The sequence below is a fragment of the Bombus bifarius genome, unplaced genomic scaffold (assembly GCF_011952205.1).
Source record: "Bombus bifarius isolate JDL3187 unplaced genomic scaffold, Bbif_JDL3187 scf7180000008232, whole genome shotgun sequence".
Taxonomy (NCBI): domain Eukaryota; kingdom Metazoa; phylum Arthropoda; class Insecta; order Hymenoptera; family Apidae; genus Bombus; species Bombus bifarius.
In genome coordinates, this window is record NW_022884527.1 from 21,762 (window position 1) to 42,270 (window position 20,509).

The 20,509-nt window shown below is 26.4% G+C and overlaps 6 protein-coding genes across 8 annotated transcripts; 3 read left to right on the forward strand and 3 right to left on the reverse strand.

The window, feature by feature from the left end:
- Positions 1-816: 816 nt before the first annotated feature.
- LOC117211323 (dnaJ homolog subfamily C member 16) lies at positions 817-6,023 on the reverse strand. Its single transcript, XM_033455055.1, has 12 exons — positions 5,521-6,023; positions 4,871-4,937; positions 4,602-4,798; positions 3,961-4,241; positions 3,696-3,886; positions 3,288-3,622; positions 2,639-2,942; positions 2,397-2,545; positions 1,977-2,201; positions 1,690-1,903; positions 1,389-1,496; positions 817-1,216 (listed from the first exon to the last, which is right to left on the reverse strand). The coding sequence occupies exons 1-12, from the start codon at positions 5,772-5,774 to the stop codon at positions 1,091-1,093; spliced, it is 2,451 nt and encodes an 816-aa protein (XP_033310946.1). The 5' UTR covers positions 5,775-6,023; the 3' UTR covers positions 817-1,090.
- Positions 6,024-6,722: 699 nt separating this feature from the next.
- Positions 6,723-8,412, forward strand: LOC117211327 (MICOS complex subunit Mic10-like). The gene is made up of 3 exons (XM_033455062.1): positions 6,723-7,031; positions 7,122-7,169; positions 8,139-8,412. The coding sequence occupies exons 1-3, from the start codon at positions 6,959-6,961 to the stop codon at positions 8,294-8,296; spliced, it is 279 nt and encodes a 92-aa protein (XP_033310953.1). The 5' UTR covers positions 6,723-6,958; the 3' UTR covers positions 8,297-8,412.
- A 630-nt stretch (positions 8,413-9,042) lies between these two features.
- Positions 9,043-14,620, forward strand: LOC117211370 (AP-3 complex subunit beta-2). 2 transcript variants are annotated; one of them, XM_033455161.1, is made up of 10 exons: positions 9,043-9,593; positions 10,130-10,205; positions 10,533-11,114; positions 11,189-11,485; positions 11,601-11,868; positions 12,026-12,733; positions 12,858-13,124; positions 13,237-13,508; positions 13,617-13,981; positions 14,194-14,620. In XM_033455161.1, exons 1-10 carry the CDS (start codon positions 9,460-9,462, stop codon positions 14,345-14,347), a joined length of 3,123 nt encoding a protein of 1,040 aa, XP_033311052.1. In that variant the 5' UTR covers positions 9,043-9,459; the 3' UTR covers positions 14,348-14,620. The 2 variants fall into 2 exon arrangements, with proteins under 2 accessions (XP_033311052.1, XP_033311051.1); XM_033455160.1 differs by having other exon boundaries at positions 9,047-9,593; positions 12,831-13,124.
- A 91-nt stretch (positions 14,621-14,711) lies between these two features.
- On the reverse strand, positions 14,712-16,747 carry LOC117211377. The gene is made up of 2 exons (XM_033455175.1): positions 16,350-16,747; positions 14,712-16,273 (listed from the first exon to the last, which is right to left on the reverse strand). Exons 1-2 carry the CDS (start codon positions 16,511-16,513, stop codon positions 15,694-15,696), a joined length of 744 nt encoding a protein of 247 aa, XP_033311066.1. The 5' UTR covers positions 16,514-16,747; the 3' UTR covers positions 14,712-15,693.
- A 380-nt stretch (positions 16,748-17,127) lies between these two features.
- On the forward strand, positions 17,128-19,525 carry LOC117211374 (GRIP and coiled-coil domain-containing protein PFC0235w-like). Of its 2 annotated transcripts, XM_033455170.1 has the most exons (6): positions 17,342-17,509; positions 17,580-18,248; positions 18,305-18,405; positions 18,513-18,726; positions 18,786-19,013; positions 19,099-19,525. In XM_033455170.1, exons 2-6 carry the CDS (start codon positions 18,162-18,164, stop codon positions 19,489-19,491), a joined length of 1,023 nt encoding a protein of 340 aa, XP_033311061.1. In that variant the 5' UTR covers positions 17,342-17,509; positions 17,580-18,161; the 3' UTR covers positions 19,492-19,525. The 2 variants fall into 2 exon arrangements, with proteins under 2 accessions (XP_033311060.1, XP_033311061.1); XM_033455169.1 differs by lacking the exons at positions 17,342-17,509; positions 17,580-18,248 and adding an exon at positions 17,128-17,241.
- Positions 19,526-19,586: 61 nt separating this feature from the next.
- On the reverse strand, positions 19,587-20,472 carry LOC117211375 (COA8 family protein CG14806, mitochondrial). The gene is made up of 3 exons (XM_033455171.1): positions 20,262-20,472; positions 19,990-20,187; positions 19,587-19,918 (listed from the first exon to the last, which is right to left on the reverse strand). The coding sequence occupies exons 1-3, from the start codon at positions 20,325-20,327 to the stop codon at positions 19,718-19,720; spliced, it is 465 nt and encodes a 154-aa protein (XP_033311062.1). The 5' UTR covers positions 20,328-20,472; the 3' UTR covers positions 19,587-19,717.
- Between the last annotated feature and the right edge of the window lie 37 nt (positions 20,473-20,509).

Genomic DNA, 20,509 nt, shown 5'->3' on the forward strand with positions numbered 1-20,509 from the left:
CATTTGCATAACAATATATATAATAAAAATGAAAAAATTTACATTAAAATGTACACAGCATTCTAAACTTTGCGATATAATATGAATATATGTAATATTATAACGACATTTGATTTTTCATTTGGGAAAGACATTGTACATAATGATACAATGCAAAATATTTTCAGATTTATCTGTCATTAATATACCAAGAACATTAAAACTTATTAAAAGCATAAAAATTAGCATTAAAAGCATAAAAATATTAATTGTCGCAAAATTTGTCATTAATATGAACAAAGTTTTTTAAAATTTATTTGTAATTTATTTGTATCATCAATGTATATCAATATATCAAAAATATAAAAACTAAAGCATTCATTAAGTACATGTTTCCCAATTTAATGAGGTCGAAGAGATTCAAAAATAAATTCCATAAACATTTTGTTACATATTAATAAACAGATATCCCAATTGAAAATTATGTAAACAAAATAATTAAATGAAAATGTTTGTTTCAAAGAAATCGACATAAAATTAAAATAACTTCTATAACTAACATTTATGATATACAAGTATTTTTTATCAAACCTTGTATGTTATATGGAAAGTAGAAATTGTTATAACGTAATGGTATAAAAGTAACAATATACCATAGCGTAATATTGATATTGAAGGAAAAAGGACAAATTATTGGCATGTTATAAATATATATAAATATACAGTATCTAGTATTTAAACATGTAATATAAATACTGTTATGTCTTTAATGGCATCGACTAGAATTACTTTAAAAATATTATTAAAAATGACGAGAATTTTTATTACTCATGAAAATTGATGAAAATAATGTAATTCTGAATCTGTAAGAACTTTATCGACTATTATAACAATTTATAAAATTCTTTTTTACAGAAATCGCGTGTAAATTAATAAATAATACCTTCATGTACATATAATGAATATGTCTTAATTTTACATGAAATTATAGGATGTATTTCCCTTTAAATTGTATAGGACTTTTAAATGACACATGATATTGTTGACTAGTTGGATCCCCTTTTCTATTGCAAGAAGTATACACGTTACCAAAATGTATACCAATCTCCATTTACTTGGCAGTGAACTCGGGCCAATAATTTACATAATAACGATGTGTTAAACCTTCAAATAGCCTATCCAGCCACATTGGTAAACCATCCAAAAGATTGTCCTGGCATAAAACATTATTTCCACCCTATAATATAAAAGTTTGTAAATAGAAAGAACAGTTCAATTTCTAGAATATAAATAATACGAGAATTTTTTAAAAGAGAAATTGATTTTAATATCATATATTTTTAAATATTACTGTATTATATTAATTATCGCAACTCAACAATAGGAGATGTGAGATATAAAAAGCATACCTCTTCTTCAGAAGCATCAGATTCATTGGAACTATTAAAACCTATAAATGCGCCAGCTTCTGCATCATCTGTTCTTCGAGTTAACTGCTTTGTCATTCGTTCTATTCTCTATACATGAAAATATTATACATGTATATAAAAATTATCATCTTTGTACATTTAATAAATACATGATTTAAAATATTGGGTTGGCAACTAAGTGATTTTGTCATTACCATCTAATCCGCAAGTCTGCACAAAATCCGCAATCACTTAGTTGTCAACCCAATAGTTATATATACATATATAAAACATATATTACCTTAGAACCTTTGCCTTTAGTACATTCTGGATGTTTGGCATGGTACATACAAAAATATTTACGATGCCCATTTAGAGACAATACAGTGCCAACACAATTCTTGGCATTTATGTTTAGTTCTTTTTGTTCTGGCAAGGTGAGAGATAACAGTTTTTTATACCACTCTAACCCTCTTTCGAGAGACAAATGTCCAAACATAAGAGTTTTATTTTTTCTGTAATAATACCAATTACTTTTTATTTTTCTATTACAATTATAATATATATTTATTAATATGTTGAATTTACCTATAAGGCCACACAGCTTTATGAAAAGCTGGTAATAATTTTAATCTACTTTGAACGTCGACTAATAATATAATGGTTCTACAACCTGGTTTTAATAGTCGAACTAAACCATTGTATTTCTCTGCCCGCAACTCGTGTAATCGCAATTGTGGCTGTGACGGCGTTGGTTTATTATTATCCTTACATTGAGCACGTTCAGCTTGAATACTTGCTTCCTCTAATTTTCTGTATGATTTTAAAAACCAATATAATCAAATGGATTTTATTTTCAATATTATTTTAAAGAATTCAAACTAATATAAAGATTCAAAACGGAATTTATATAAATTAAATATAAAATGAGAATGTTGAAATATACAAAATCGAAATTTTGAATGTTCTAAACTAAGTAAAACATCATTTTAATGTGATGTTACTTACGCTAGATATGACATCCCATACCCCGCAGCACCAATTAACATTAAAGTAGCAATTACTGATACTAAAGGCAATATTTGCTCCTTAGTAAGACTATCAGAAATATAATCTACAGCTAATAACGCTTTTCCAATAAGTTTGTCTACAGTACCCTGTACAAAATTACATTTAAAATTAATTTTAAATTGTGATGTAAGATAGGAGGTTAATCTTGGTCTCTTTTGAGCAAAAATTAGAATGCATACCTGTGCATGTTCATCTGCTAGTTCTCCTACAACTGCGGCATATGGCAAAGCTTCCGATGCACGTAATAATCTTTGTATGGTTTGTTCTAAGTTGCGACGTGTTTCATTCCACTGAGTTTCATCTTGAGCAGCTTCAATCCAACCAGTAGGTAGCCATTCATATTTCAAATGATTCGCATCCCTTCTCCAAATAATGACAATATGTAATAAAGGCTCTAAAGGACTACCTTCTCCTGTTGATAATGCTGATACAAATTCTGGTTGTGTATCCTTAAATACGTACGTATATCGTACCCTTTCAGTACTGTAAATTAAACATTAAACAATTGTGTGTATAACTTTATAATTTATTGTTTATTAGTTAATACATTTGAAAGTTTAATCCAATACTTTCTTCTCTAGTAATTTTATATAAATTGAGTAATATAAATATCTATAATTTCAAATTTATTGAAGTAATTAAATCACATAACACACTGTGTGCATATTAAATGAGTAAATATTGGTGAGTTATAAGTCATAATAAACCATAATAAAAAAATATTAATCAAATCATTCATGATAGAAAATAGTAAAATCATTACATAATAAATGCACATATATATATATATATTTATTTTATTTTCACATATATTTGAAGCATTGTTACCTGTAAGATGATTCTAAAGCTGCTTGTCTAAATTTATGCCTAGCTAAATCATGAAGAGGACTATTTTGTTGTGATATTAAAACTGCACATAACCGTTTTTGAGGTCTTAACCACTCAGGTGGACAAACTGAGTCTAGCATTGCTTGATTTGAAAGTCTTGGTAGAGCAAGGAATTTATTATTTGATATAACATTGTGCATTGTGTCACTTGATATATCTTTCATACTGACAGATGCCATAGGTTTCTCGGAATTTTCATTAAATAACAATAAAGTATCCAAGTCCACAGAAATTTTATATTTCATTACAATAAGTTCAGTATCTAGTTTTCCCGTCTACAAAGAAAATTGTAATTAAAATAATTGAAAAATTACATAATTCAATAAGTAAAGTAAAAATAAAGTGTACCTGAACAAAACCAAATGCAACACGGTCTCTATAATAAAATGCAATAAATAGATATCGTAATCTCACAGATTCTTTCTTATCAAATATTAAAGCTCGAATTCGATTATCTATCCATCCTGAGAGGAAATTATCTACATTATTTTTATTTATATTAGGTATTAATTTATATGGAAATTTGTTTCGTAAGAAGTCTGTAAAAGAAATAAACACTTTAATTCTATCACACTACAAAGTAGAAATATGAAGTACATTATATAATACATACCAACAATCTTTTGGATACTAAAAAGAGATTCTTTATATACACTTGTACGGCCATCTATTGTAACAACAAGACATGGTAGCGAATGAATTCCTAGTTTCCTTGCTAAAGCAGACTCTTTTTCAGCATGTGCAGTTGCTAAACCAAGACCCAGTGGTTCTAACTCATCAATCAAACGTCGCCATATTGGTTCTACTTGTAAACATGCAAAACACCAGTCCGAATAAAATAATATCAGATAAGGTGTACGTAAAGTTTTTGGTACTATTACATTTTCAAATGATCTGCAAAAATCATTCATATTTAAAATATTTATAATATAATAATACAAACAAACATAGTATTGATTTGCTCAGAAAGTTCATAGTGTTTTTAAAATTGGAATCTGATTATAAAACATATAAAATATCAAAATATATAATATTGGATTGAAATAGATATTTCTAGCTGAACATTAAATGCAGCAATTACTAAGAATATTTCTAATAAATGGCGAAATGTCATTATGAAAATATACAGATTGCTTAATAAAATTTTAATTTTATTACCATGAAATCTTTTTAAATTTTGTTATTGCTTCCCAAACAATACAATACAACCCATGTATATATGTATTAGACACTTTTTAACAGAATGATACAAACCGATATGTGATGCTCATCTTATAGAAAAGTGAAATGTCTCGATTTTGATAATGAAATTTGAAGTTTCTGGCAAATAGTTCTTCCAATGGATCAAAGACATTGTTAAAGTGACTATTGTCTCTTCGTTGCCTAGAAATACTTTCTTCTGTAATTCCATGATTATCAAATTTCCTTCTTCTTTCTGGATCTGTTAAAATCTAGAAACAAGAAAATTTCTAGTGAAAGGAGATGATAAATTACATTATATTTTTTATTGGTATTAATTTTACCTCATAAGCTTTGGTAATTTCCACAAATTTGTTTTCTGCACCTGGGTGATTGGTTTTATCTGGATGCCTAAGGAAATAAATTTTATTTGGAAAAATAAATTCAATTCATCGTATTCACACTATAATCCAAGGTACAGAAATAAGAAATCATTTGAAATTATTTATCTCTGCTTTTTGATCAGATATCACTCATTCGCTACAATAATGACATAAATCAAAATTTACAGTTTTTGAGTCATTAATATATAAGAAACAGTTGTGTTGTTTTAAGGATGAATGTGAATTTATTAAACTGGATGAGAATATTATAATATTTTTAGACAAATTGATCTGCTTATTACAACAATCTGTTATTTTAATACAATGTTCTTACAAAATTATAACGATTCAAGACATTCAAACTTATTTTCTCTGAATTTTTTATTTTTGAGTTATTTTATATTGTTGCAGCAAATGAACGATATACTTAAATAATTGGCATACTTTAGTACAATGTCAATGAAGCCTATAATTCTAAATATAAAATAGCTTATTTTTGTTAATAGCAAACACCTTCAGTATATTCAAATGGTTTCTAAAATATAAAAAAATAAGAGTGAATATTAATCTTCATAAAATAATAATGAAATAATAGAAAATCCTATACGTACCATTCTTTGACAAGATTTTTGTACGCTTTTCTAATTTCTTGTAAGGTCGCACGTTTGTGAACACCTAATATTTTATACGGATTTCCCAATGACTCACTTGCGCTGACCGTCGACAATAGGTGGGTTGTTACGATAAAAATCACAATAAAAAATGAGAACCTCATTAATAATTCTATATCAATCGCTTTCTTATTACTATTATTTGATCGTTTGGCTACTGACTCAGAGGTTCTTGAAAAATTAATCGATAACATTATTTGTGACGCAGTTTTAACATGAATGTATATCTAGTTGATTTACAGCACTTAACATCGAGTCTGCATCGATTAAAACTATCCTTTCTTCGTCTTGCAATATTTAACGAACATGTTCAAATCACGAATTTTTTTCTTATCTTTGCACCGGAAACTCTATCATTGCAATTTTATAGTGATGTTTCTCGACAACCATGTTGTCAAATGGAATATACACAGTGGACACTAAATCTTAGGTTTAGAATGCTCTAGTAGGATAGGACAGAATCGATTACGAGATGGCGTTAAAATACATTTTCAATTTTCACTTTTTCTATGTTTATCTTCTCTTATATCTTAAAAAGTAAAACAAAAGTTCAAGAAGTATTTTTATTATATTATTTAGATGATAGACATATTACTTAGATAGAAACTGTTCCTCATATAAATTAGAATACGAAGAAATTTATTTTACTAAATTATGTCCACATCCTAGTATCTTGTAATTTACTCTTATTTTAAATAAAATTACATTTCTATATGTTATTTGTTTTCATTGAAAGGAATTAATAGTAAATTAGAAAAAAATAATTATATATTTTTGGTTACATAAATTATTAATTAATCTTATTATGCTATTTTATTGCATATAAAATTATGTTTATAATGGACACTTTATTTAGTGATATTTTGTTACTAAAAAATATAACAAATTATCAAACTATCTAGTGATTTATTTTTAAATCTAATAACTAAAGCTCCGTTGGCGCCACTTTCTCTCTCTTTTAAAAATTTACAAAAATAGATCGGGCAGTTTCCAATTAAATTACCCAGTTTATAGAACAAATCGATTACTTGTCGTCAAAGAAAACACATTTCAAATCTAGCGAATGTGTGCAATTATGAGGAAATATTTTCTGTCATGACTTATATCAAAATATAACAGCATATACATATTTCTTATATTCCTACATACTCTGTTGTTTGAACGAGATGTGAACTACTTAATTATATTGGTTTCATCGCCTTCTATCATATCACACGTTCATATGTATTATTGAGAAAAATATAAAAGAAATACTGAATCCCTATAATATTAATTTTTACGAATAAATCGATGTCTCAACATTACTATTTTTTGATGGTCATAGACTGTGACGTGTGACATAACATCTAATATTATAGATCTACTTTAATATAGAAAAATGGCTACTTGGGCTGAAGATGAAATCGGACGAAAATGGGATCGGTGTTTTACTGACGCTATATTTAAGTTTGGTAATTATAATTCAATAATCGACTCTTACTGGACATTAAAATAATAAAAGATCAAATTTATTTATTACAATAATAACGACATCTTCATAGGAGGAGGAATTCTACTTGGAGGAGTATTCTCCCTATTTTTTTTCAAACGTAAGTCTTAAATCACTTAATACCTTTTTTTAACAAAAGAATCCTCACATATTTTCTAATATTAATAAAAATTTACATTTAATATTATAATGGATTTAATTTGTTTTTGTTCAAATGAATACGTAACTTTTAGAAGTTAACTTCAAATCTTAACTGAAAAATACAAGTAATATAATATTATACGTTCAATTTCATATAATTTTACATTTTTACACAAGTATTTTTTTCGCTTTCAAATTTTAGGTAATGAAAGTTGTTTCGTTACATACATGATATAGGTTAGGTTCTACGATATTTCCAATCTGAAATCTTAATAAGATATTATTATTAGATATTTAGATATTAGATAGTTAACTTATTAATTAGACAGTTTAATATTATGTTGTTCAGAAAATTCGTAATGAAAATTAAGAAAGATTTAATTAGAAGTAGACTTTTTACCATCTACAACATTACAAATCTTTATCGAAAAATTATTTGCCATTTTTGTAGTAAATTTCAAATTCACCAAGCTTTCAGTTTAAGAAATTCAAATAGCTTTTACAGGCTTCTGAAGTATTTAATTTTTTATCTATATCTTTCGAATAAATTTTGTAAAAATGAAAAACTAATAATGAAACAATATTGTACTTCTGTAAATGAGGTACATAAAAATGAATATTTCAGCTACTATTTAGGAGTTCTTGGATATACAAAATTTGACATTTTTTACTGAAAAAAGTATGAATTATTAATGAATATTCATTGTCTTTCCCTTATTCTCTTTAGTGCCTAACTAAGAGCAGTATTTGTTTGGAAATTTCATTTGATATAATAAAAGAAAACTACAAACTTTTTGAACAATTCAATAATTGAAAAATCTCATGGTTTAATCATATATATCATTATTATGTATTTGTTATTAATATTTTAACAAATATATGAATATGTATGTATTACAAAATAATATAAATATTAATTTTCTTTTAGGAAGAAAGTGGCCTATTATAACTGGTGGAGGCTTTGGATTAGGTATGGCATATGCTAATTGTCAAGAAGATTTGAATTCTACAATAAGGCGACAAAAATCCAGAGAATGTAATAAACCAAATAAAGAAAAACCAGCTGAAGAGAAGAAAAGTTCTTAGCAAGCTTCCTATGAAAAAAATTGTTATGCTGTTACCAGACAACATACAATATACCAATAAACTAGTTGAACTTGTATTATAGCGTCATACAAAATAAACTCTTTCATAACTTTAAATTAACATAATTTAAAAATGTGAAATATACATATTTATTATTTACTTTACTATCATTAGCATTTAAAAGTAAATATTCAAATGATTATAAATAAAATATTTATTTTGTATATTCGATTTTTTTTAATGTTTTTAATATATCAATTATTTTTATAAAGAAAAATCGAAACATTTTAGAACTATAAAAATAGTTACAAAACAATAATTTATGATATCAATGATATTTTGCTATACAAAGTTAAATATATAAAATTCATATTTATATCATTCATAAAAATCGTATTTGTTTCCAAACATTATTTTATAAAGACTATGCTTTTTATGCAGTGCAGTACTTGCTAAATATTGAAAATATATATTATAAAATATTTATTCATACATATCGGCATATTTGAGATAACAGTAAAAGTTAATTATGCAATGCTTATTTCAAAATGTTTCTGTAACTATATAATACATTGATATCGTTTATAGTATTGTATTAATATTTATATATAATTATGTAATTTGAGCAAATATACAAATTTTATTTATGAAATCGTTAAATTGTTGAGTTCAGGTAGAATAAGAGATAAAACTTTTTTTTATCATAATTAAATATTTCCATACCTACATGCACAAATAAAAGTTACTAGGTTAGTAACTTATTTGCAAAGCGTGTGGCTTCACGATCTGGTTTCGCTCATTCAATCGTTATTTTTAGAAATGCCATAGTCATTAACTTGTACTTTTTAGTCCTATTAAATAAAATGAACGAAACGAATGTATTTGCAAGAAATTAACGAAGAAAATAGGTTTACACATTGTTTTATTTTTAGAAATTTTCATTCGATACATTTCGATACACAAAACAGAATTTCTTAAAGAATGGACTTTGCTCAAATCTAAATAGATCTAAGATCTAAGTAACATGGGTATCTGTGTTAATACGTACTGAAAGCATCTTGTCATCAATTTTTAAATAACCACGTGTGCTATAGGAAAGTCTGTGTGACTTTTTTTAATACAAGAAAGAAGAATTACTTTGGTTCGAGTGAAATTGGAATAAAATGTTAACTGCTGCTGCGAATTCGTTATCGAATAACGGTGGCTCTTACAGCAATGATAGACCGTCGAGCACAGCAGATCCAGAACTTGCAACTGATCCCGCTTCAGGTGGATTTTTTCACTCGGATTATAAAAAGTAAATATTTCAATGTGAAAATATGCTTTATTTGTAAAAATATGTTTACATATATTTGAACTTTTATTCAAATGTAACAAAGAAATTTGACATACTTTCCAATTAGAAACATTACATATTGTTTTTAAATGTAATATTGTGTTGCATTATTTTTATTTTTTTACTTGGAGTATTTTAATTTTATGTCGTAATTTTAAAGCTATAGAGAAATAGCATTTATATTTCACTGTCTATATTTTTAATTAAATATTTAAAATATTGTAAGTGATGATAATTGTACTTATTTGTTTAGATTTATTATTTTAATTATTATATTATATTATTTATTATGTTAATTATTATTTATAAATATATTTATTTAATATATTGCTTTTTATTTTAACAGTGACGCTAGTACATTTTTATACTTAATCTTTATACTGTATATTTGAAAATTAAATAATAATAAATGTGTTATGTTATTTATTGTACAATATATTATTAAGTATGTTAATAAAAAATATGTAATTATGTATCTTAAAGGAATATTTTTATAGACATGAAGACTTGAAACAAATGTTGGATAGTAATAAGGATGGACTTAAATTAGAGGCTATGAAGCGTATAATTGGGGTAATAAATCAATTATATTTATCTAATTATTTATCTAGATTTTTCTTGAAATCTTTCACTAAGTCTATAAAATATACTTAAATAAAAATACATAATAATACATTTTAGAAAATTAACCTGTTCAAGATTGATAATATATGGTATATGTTAAAAAATTATTAAAAATGTACATACAATATGAAATAATAGAAAGAAGTGCATATCTAAAAATTGAGATTAATGTTAATGTAGCCTTTGAATAGGTTAATATTCATTAAAATATTTCATTTCTTAATTTAATTTATTATCCTTATTTTAACAAATAATTACCACAAATTATTTTTTCAGATGATAGCAAAGGGACGAGATGCATCAGAATTATTCCCAGCTGTAGTAAAAAATGTTGTATCAAAAAATATTGAAGTGAAAAAATTAGTTTATGTTTATTTGGTTCGTTATGCTGAAGATCAACAAGATCTTGCACTTTTATCTATTTCTACATTTCAACGAGCATTAAAAGATCCTAATCAATTAATAAGAGCCAGTGCTTTAAGAGTACTTTCAAGTATAAGAGTTTCTATGATAGTGCCTATAGTAATGCTTGCTATCAAGGATTCAGCCAGTGATATGTCACCATATGTGCGAAAAACTGCAGCACATGCTATTCCTAAACTTTATTCACTAGATTCTGAGCAAAAAGAGGAATTAATAGGTGTTTTAGAAAAGTTACTATCAGATAAAACAACTCTTGTTGTGGGTTCTGCAGCAATGGCATTTGAAGAGGTTTGTCCTGAAAGAATAGATTTGATACATAAAAATTATAGAAAGCTCTGTAACTTATTAGTAGATGTCGATGAATGGGGTCAAGTTGTTATAGTCAACATGCTTACAAGATATGCAAGAACACAATTCATTAACCCTAATGTAGATGTATGTATAATTTTCCAAAATCATGGACAATTTATACATACAAGATTTATATCATATGAAATTAATTTTTGTAGAGCATAGAAGATGATGAAAATCGCCCGTTTTATGATTCTGATTCTGATTCGTCTAATACAAAGAAACCAAAATTAACAATAGATCCAGATCATCGATTATTATTGCGAAATACAAAACCTCTTTTGCAAAGTAGAAATGCTTCTGTAGTAATGGCAGTATCTCAATTGTATCACCACACTGCTCCACGAAGCGAAGTAATGATTGCTGCCAAAGCATTAATTAGATTATTAAGAGGACACAGAGAAGTTCAGAGCATAGTTCTCCACTGCATTGCTAACATATCAATTGCCAGAAAGGTAATATAATTATTGTAAAATGATTTTTAGACATATAGCAAATATTAATTTAATACAGAAATTTTTTTATAGTAGAAGTTTGATACAATCTATAATTTTTATTGTTTTTGCACAGGGAATGTTTGAACCCTTCCTTAAGTCATTTTTTGTGAGAACTTCAGATCCTACTCATATAAAACTTCTGAAATTAGATATTTTGACCAATTTAGCAACTGAAACTAGTATCGGAGTTATACTAAGAGAATTCCAAACTTACATCTCTAGTAGTGATAAAGAATTTGTTGGGGCTAGTATACAAGCAATTGGGAGATGTGCAAGTAATATAAAAGAAGTGACTGATACGTGTTTGAATGGATTAGTTTCATTATTGAGTAATCGAGATGGTAAGTACTTATAAGCAATTAAATAATTAATCTATCTCTGTCACGTTAGTTTCGAACGTTTCTTTAACCCTGTATAAAATATAAAATTAGGTTACAATATATAATACTTATAATATAGCTACGTATTACAAAAAGTAAAATATAATTTGTTATCCAGAGGCTGTTGTAGCAGAAAGCGTTGTTGTTATAAAGAAGCTGTTACAAACTCAACCAAACGAACATAAAAATATAATTGCTCATATGGCAAAATTAATGGATTTCATAACTATACCACAAGCCAGAGCATCTATCTTGTGGCTCTTGGGAGAATATTCAGATAGAGTACCTAAGATAGCACCAGATGTGCTTAGAAAAATGGCTAAAAATTTTGTAAATGAACAAGATATTGTAAAGCTCCAAATATTAAATTTGGCTGTAAAGCTGTGTCTAAATAATCCTATTCAAACCAAGCCATTTTGTCAATACGTTTTCCAACTTGCGAAATACGATCAAAACTACGATATTAGAGATCGTGCACGTTTCTTGAGACGTTTTATTTTTGACGAAGATGGTCATAAGAAAAATCTTCCACAGCTTGCAAAAAGAATATTTCTAGCTCCAAAACCTGCACCAACTCTAACATCTAGGTTCAAAAATTCTGAATATCAGTTAGGAACATTGTCACATTATTTAGATATGCCATGTGCTGGTTATCGTCCTTTGCCACCTTTCCCTGATGTAGCTCCTGATCCATCTGTAAGAGATGTTGCAAGTAGCACTACTAGAGATGCAAGAGATGAATATTATAGAAAAGAGAAGAAAGACAAAAAGGGAAAAGAAAAAGAAAAACCCTTTTATAGTGATGAAGAAAGTGTTCAAGCAGATGGTATGTTTTAAATTACTGCAGTTGTAAACAAGATTTTACTCAAGTACTAATTTAAATAGTCCTATTTTAAATTTTATACGAGTATTTTAATTTTTAGAATTAAATAATGAAAATGACTCTTCAGATACTTCAACAACTGATTCTTCAGATGAGGGGAGTGACTCATCTGAGTATATATCAGAATCTGGTAAATCTGAGAATGATAGTGAGAAAAAGAAATCTACCAAGATATCTGATGAGTCGAACAGCGAGTCTGAAAGTGAAGAATCAGATTCTGAAGAATCATCTGAGAATTCTCAGGAAAGTGAAGAGGAAAAGTACAAGGCTTCCAATCAAGAAGCAACAGAAAAACCAAAAAGCAACATCGATCTGCTTTTAGATTTAGATGATGGTAAATATGATCGTATTTAACTATACTACAGGTGGTTTAACAGAGAGAGAACTTAAAAATTATAACAAATATAATTTATCAGTTTATTCAAAACTTTATTTGTTAATTTCAGTGATTCCAATGACACCAGTTATGCCATTAAGCACAGGTAGTCTTCTTACCCCTATCAATTTGAATATTACAAATGATGTCAGAGAAATTTCAGCCTCATTTATTCCCATAAAGAAATCTGAATTATTAAATACTATTACGGGACATGGTTTGAAAATTGAATATAGATTTACTAGATCGCAGCACTTAGTAAGTGCTTATTTAGTTACTATTGAATTAACATTTTCCAATGAAAGTAGCGAACCTGTTAAAGAAATACAAATAGGAGTAAAGGTAAATTTATATAATCTATAACAATTAAATCATCAGTTTTTTAATATTTATCAACTGATATATAATATTTATATATAAGTACTATAAAGCAATTTGTTTCATTAATAGAATTTACCAAAAGGAATGGTTATACATGATTTTATGCGAATACCACTATTAGAAGTAAATTCAAATTTATCCACAACATTGGGAATCAATTTTAATGATTCCACACAACCAGCACATTTTAATATTGACTTTGCAATTGGAGATGACATGTATTCCTGCCCAGTTACTATTAAAGCTCCAATTGGAGAAATAATAAGAGCCGTGTTCTTGCCAGAAAATATGTTCACATGTGAAAAAACTAAATTGAAGGGTATGAATGAACATGTTGCGAAAGTGCAATATTTTGGGAATAAGAAAACTATATCCCAAAAAGTTTTTGAGACTGCGAATGTTGCAATGATATCTAGCAGTGATGAAGAGATAAGGTAAAAGAATATTGAATTAATAATTCGGATTATTAATTATTCAGGCAATTTTTTAAAATGTTATTGAATAAAATATTACAAATTTTATTATAAATGTGTTAATTATGTTATAAATTTACAAATTTATGATATTAATATTTAAAATATTAAAAAATTACTTTATGTAATATGTTGAAAATGAAATTTTGTTTAAAAAGATTTCTATTTTGCAGATTTGCCGCTCATACATTAGCATCAAAGTCCTTAGTATTAGTAACAATAAAAGTTATAGGTAATGAATGTTTGGAAATTTGTGTTAACTGTGAAAAGATGGTAATAGGTTCTATCTTGTTAACTGAATTAAAAAGTAATTTAAAGATGAACTAATTATTTTTTATTTATACTCATAAAGTAAATATATGCCGAATTTATTTACAATACTTGTATAAAATAAATATAAGACTCTTATGATAATTAAGTGTATATATATGTTTAATTCCACATGGATATATAGTAATTAAATATAAAAATTTAAATATAATATATTTGTTATGAAATCATTAGATTTTTATAAGAAACTGAGATTATTGTTTGCTACTACTTGTTTGGTAAAATATATATACACATATATATGTATATATCAATTTTATAAATCACGCTGAATTACTTGTTAAGTTAAGAATTACCTCATAATGTCATACTTATACCCTTCTGAAAAAATATAAAGTGTTCTAAAGTTGAACGATCGAACTTTGTATTTATTAGATTATAAAGATGATTCATAGCGAAAGTTGAGAGAGATTTAACTAAAATTAGACTTTTTGCTATCTATAATTTCATGAGTGTTTTCTTAAAAAATAATTCGTTTTTTAATAAGTTTCTTTAAATAGTTTTTGTGAGCTTGTACAATATAATACTGTTCTTTCCACGTAAAATAAAAAAATGTAAAATTTATAAATAATAATCTTTTTCGTTCTATTTTAACAAATTAATGAAAACTTTCAATGTTTTCAAACAATAAACAGATAGAATAAAATAATGAAAGAAACGACACTTATTTTTTTTGTATATTATTACATATCAAAATTCACTATTATTTTGATGAATATTTTTTTATAACTTTTTATAAAATATTTACTACTTATGCTTGGTACTGAATGGTACTTGGTATGAATGGTACTGGCATAGAACTTATGGCTTATATCGTACTAACTTACATAAGCCCTATGAACTTACGAGTTCTAGTGGCCGACCAACACGAAATTTGAGGGGCTGAACTTCAAATATAAAATTTTAACTTTGGACATTTATTAGTTTACAAGAATAATAATAAAAAGCTTCTGGAACTATTCATCCAATTCTTTTTATACAGATGTTACTAAACAATCGTTTTCGCATCGTCGCTGACTATTGAGTACCCGATGATATCAGTGTCTATATGGTGTCCAGCATTGATATATTGGGTATATTTCGGTTTTACTTTAATTTTAAAATTTTTAAAGATATTTTATATAATAAAAAAAAGTAATTTTTTAATTATTATTAACTAACACGTGTTTTTGTACACTTTCTAAGAACATAATTTTCATGAAAAAATTTGTTATAATATGTACTACATATTAGGATAATAAAAAATATAAGATTATTAACATACAGAATTCTGTTTTCTTATTGTATATTTGTATTATAAAAACTTAAAATGAAAACGTTTGTACAAATAAAAATATTGTGTTTTATTTTATTGATTTTATACGAATCATATAATTTGTAGATACTTCTAACATGCATGGATAAAAAAATTGAAATGTTTTTAAATTTGCTAAGAATTTTTTAAATTCCGGTGAAGAGCTAACAATGCCTCTTTGTATGACTTGTTTTGGTGAAGTATTATTATTTCTTTTATACTTATTTGAAGTTTTTAAATTACTTCTTATATGTTCTGAATCTTGACGTACGAAATATTTCGTTAATAAATGATTTTTTAGATACTGATTATTGAAGTATTGATAAAGTTCATAATTGTTGAAAAACAACAATGTATAACTACTAAAAATAATTTCACTTTGAATAATATTTATATTTGTATCCAATATATTTTTATTTTTGTTTTTTACCACAGTCCATTTATCTTCTTCATCATCACAACTCAATTCTGTTTTTAAATATTTTGTACTTATCATAAAATTTGGCATCAATTTAGATTCTAATATAGCAGAGACACTTTTATTTGAATCGCTTTTATTAAAAATATTTTTGTTACGACTTCTTATGAAAGTTGTGAAATAAAAGATAGCTGAGTAAAAGTTGCACATCCTATGAAAATCCATCCACATTGAAAACATAATTATCATTTATCATTCATCTTCTACGATACGAACTTTTTACTTACACATTATTCCATATTTTTATCGCCTTTTTAAGGGAATTGCTATATGAACATGCGAAAAGTATTGCGAAAGATATAGATACAAAAACATAAACATATTGGAGTACAGTTTTTAACATTATTATCATGTTACAGTATATATAATTTGCTCTTGTAATATGTAACATTTCTTCTATAGCCTCCGTTTTTGTCGAAATATTATACACAACTTCAAGATCTGAATTTTATAAGTAAAATAACGTAACTGCACGGAAGCTATTATGTTGAATAAATTTATTATACAGAACGTAATATTTACCTTGTTGTTTTGAAATAACTGAATGATATACATTGCTTGTACATAGAGCTATCCATAATCCAAATCCCCAAAGGAATAAACTATTCCACGATATATAATGCGATCTTTTTTGCTTAAACAACTCTAAGTAACGACGATACATTGTACAAATAATGGCATTTAAAAATATCTACCTTTTCTGTTAGTAATTGTCCACTACCATTATTTTGCATTTTGTATGTTACTTTTTAATTCCTTGTTTCTCGAAAGAATATCATAATATTTGTTCAAAAGTAAATTTTGTACACGTTCATCAATGATATATAAATCGAAAAATTATACAAAATAAAAAAATAAGACAATCTATATACAAGACGAATGCCCAATAGTTTCATGTGTATCATTTATTACATTACCTATTTAAATGTCAGTAATTTAAAATTTACAAAAAGATATAAATTAATATTATGATAAATATTTCTAAAGTGTTAATTAGAATTTGGAATGTACAATATTTCAACGCGACTTGATGCCTTGAATAGACAACTCTTAATTATTTCTAAATTGCAAAAGATGGATGGAGAATGTAGTGTGTATCCCACAACAGCATGTAAAAAAGTAAATATAACATAACACATAAATTGATTCAGGAAAATAGTAATGTAGGAAAAATTATATTTTATACAGTGTAACGTATACAATAACATTGCAAAATATTATCACTGTGCCCACAAAATTTTATCTTCAAAAGACCAATGCAGTAGGTTCGACTGCACTGAAGAATGCATATCACATGATAGTATTAAAAAGAGAATACCATGTAATGTTATAACATGCAAAACACGCAAAAAATTACGTTTTTATAAGAAGGTTCCCTCAACTGAAGGTATATCAGTATCACTAATCCATGCAAAAGATAGTATGTATTAACATGTTAATATAAAATTGTTTATTAGTTCATACAGATTTGAAGGATGAAGTTAATATAATGAATGATGCAATTGGTAAAGAGTTGAAAGAACCAGAGAAACAAAGTAAATCTGATCAAGTAGACTTAACTTCACAATTTTATAAAATGTGTACTCAAGACAAAATAATTGATACATACGAAGAGAAAAGCGAGCAAACCATTCCAACAAAAGATAATTTTCGCACTGAATTAAATATAAATAGTTTGGGCTCAAATTATGTGCAGAATGAAGCAACAAAGCAGGAAACATTTCAAATAGAAATAGATGAAAGCATTTCAAATGAATTAGGGAAAATTGATTCCATTATAGAAGATATTTGTGCAAAAGACAAGAAAATTTTCGAAAGAATTCAAAAGGTTTTATTAAAAATAATAACATTTGGCTCTTTAAATTCATATAATACGTAATTTGTAGGATCTTTTAACTGAAAAAATACGCACTAAAGAACTTGAAAAAAGATTGAAATCTTTAACTTGCAGTCTAAATTGTTTGAAAGAAGGTAGTGAACAAAGGGCAGCTTGTTTAAAAGATGTATTAGTAACAGCTGAAGAACAAAGAAATGTTGCAATGGATTTAGTGAAACAATCAAAAAATCAAGCAGATTTAGTCAAAACAGATAGGGATGAATTATTAAATGAGATTTCAAAATTACAAGTATGTACTTGAGAAAAGAATAATTTTTATTAATAGTAAAATAATTATCTTTTCAGCAACAGGTAATCGAAGTTGCACATAAAAATACAGATCTGCTGCAAGAACGTGACAATTTAAAGAGCAAATTACAATCTTTATCAGAGGATGAATCTAAAAGGTAATTTCAAATAATTTTTAACATGAATACAGGTATTAGTTCTTGTTTCTTTAAAATGTAATCTAAGAATCACTTTAGATATTAAATGCATGCTTCAATCATACAAGGTGTGAGGAGGTTAAAAAAGAAGTGAATAGAATGAAACATGCTGTAAAAGAAAAAGAAAATGCTTTAAATAGAGAGAGAGCAGAATTTATGGATATGATTTTAGAACTTACAAACGTAATTAATATACAAAAGAGACGAATATGTGAAGTAAGTGGTATATGTAATAGTCAACTACATAGCATACATGAAAGAAATGAAGAATTATCTCAAAAGGTAAATTCAATAACAAGCATCAAATTATGATTTTATACTAATTTAAGTTATATTGGCAGAATATCGAGATATCGGAGATGAAAAATATGTTACAGTCAAGTAACTCTACTTTTAAAGAAATGGAAGAGAAAATAGATCATTTGCAATATTGTTTATGTGAAGAAACAACGACTTGTAACCAGCTGAAACAAGAATTAGAAACTTTCAAGGAAAATCATTTATCTGAATTGAGAATAAAAGACAAAATTATAGAGGAACAAAATAAAACAATTTCAAAACAAAAGAAGGTTTTATATCCATTAAAGTAAATTTATTAAAATAATTTTAAATTTAAATTAAAATGTTGTATTAACAAATATCTATCTTTATTAGTTATTACATGACAGTGAGGTGATGGTCCAGCAAGTTGCTTCCGAATTTAATGAGCTTAAAGATGAATTAAACAAAGAAAGAACGAAAAATGAATCTTTGCAAATAACATTGAATGAGAATGATACTAAATTAAACAAGATATATTTATCGCAATGTGAAAAATGTAGAACACTTATAGTTGAAATAGATTATTTAAAAAAAGAGAAACAAAAGGCAATAGCACTTGCAAAATTTGCTTATCAAAAGTTGCATCAATCTGTGAAAGAGTATAAAAAGAGACTCATTTGTGAGAAACAGCAACACAGGTACATGGCATTGATTATTGAGGAAAGAGAACATGAGATAGGATGTTTGAGGAATCAAATTTGTCAGAATAACATGAGAATTATTTAAAAAAGAAATAGTTATGTAGTATGCAGACAATTAAATTTAGTTGTAATTGTTTATGTGATTATGAAGTTTTTTAATATACTCAATAGAATTATATATGAATAAATATTCACTAGTATTTATTTATATTGTAATATATATATTCTGCTTCTGACAACTTACAAATAAAACTTCACATTGTAAATATGTACAATATGCTATGTATAATGATAATGATTAATACTGTAAATTATCTAAATTTTAATTTAGATATTCTTACTCTGATCTCAAGGAATAGTAATTTAACATTTCTTTTATACCATGCGATATTATAATTTAAGTGCATCTGCCAATTTTTATCTAAAAATTCTTTATAAAACACTGACATATCATCCGCAGTAATTGACGTTTTTCCTTGTGCTTTTAGAGTTTCTTGAAATTGCTTACGTTCCTATAATACATTCAATAAATTAAAATTTGAAACATATTTCATAATGATGTTATGTAAGAATTATGTTACACCTCTATGAAGGTACTATTATGTTCCGTCCAAAAATTTTGATTCCAAATTTGCGTGTCTTCTCTGGCTTCTCTGAATTTTTTTTCTAGCAGGCTTTCATCCTCAGATTTTGCAAAAATGATCGGCCTTAAATTCGAAACCGGATCAGGCGGTCCGATTAAATCAGCTTGTACAGGAGCTTTTAGGTTAGAAGATACCTTCTAATTAAAATGAAAATAATGAATGTTCACTAAATCGACAATAATTGGAATGACATACTGAATGAAGAACTTACAGCACTAAACAATCGGATTGCATAGTTCCACTGTTTTATTTGAACGTAATTATACATTCGAATCATTTCAGAGGTTCACACATGTTTTACGAGGTTATATTTCTTTCGGTCATGCGTTTCGTTTAGACTTAATACATCATTCTACGATGAGATAAACTTGTCCTATATTTGTATGATCACACTGCATAGAACAATAAAAAAACACGAACATAATTCTTACTCAATAAATAACCTTTTATTTATATAAT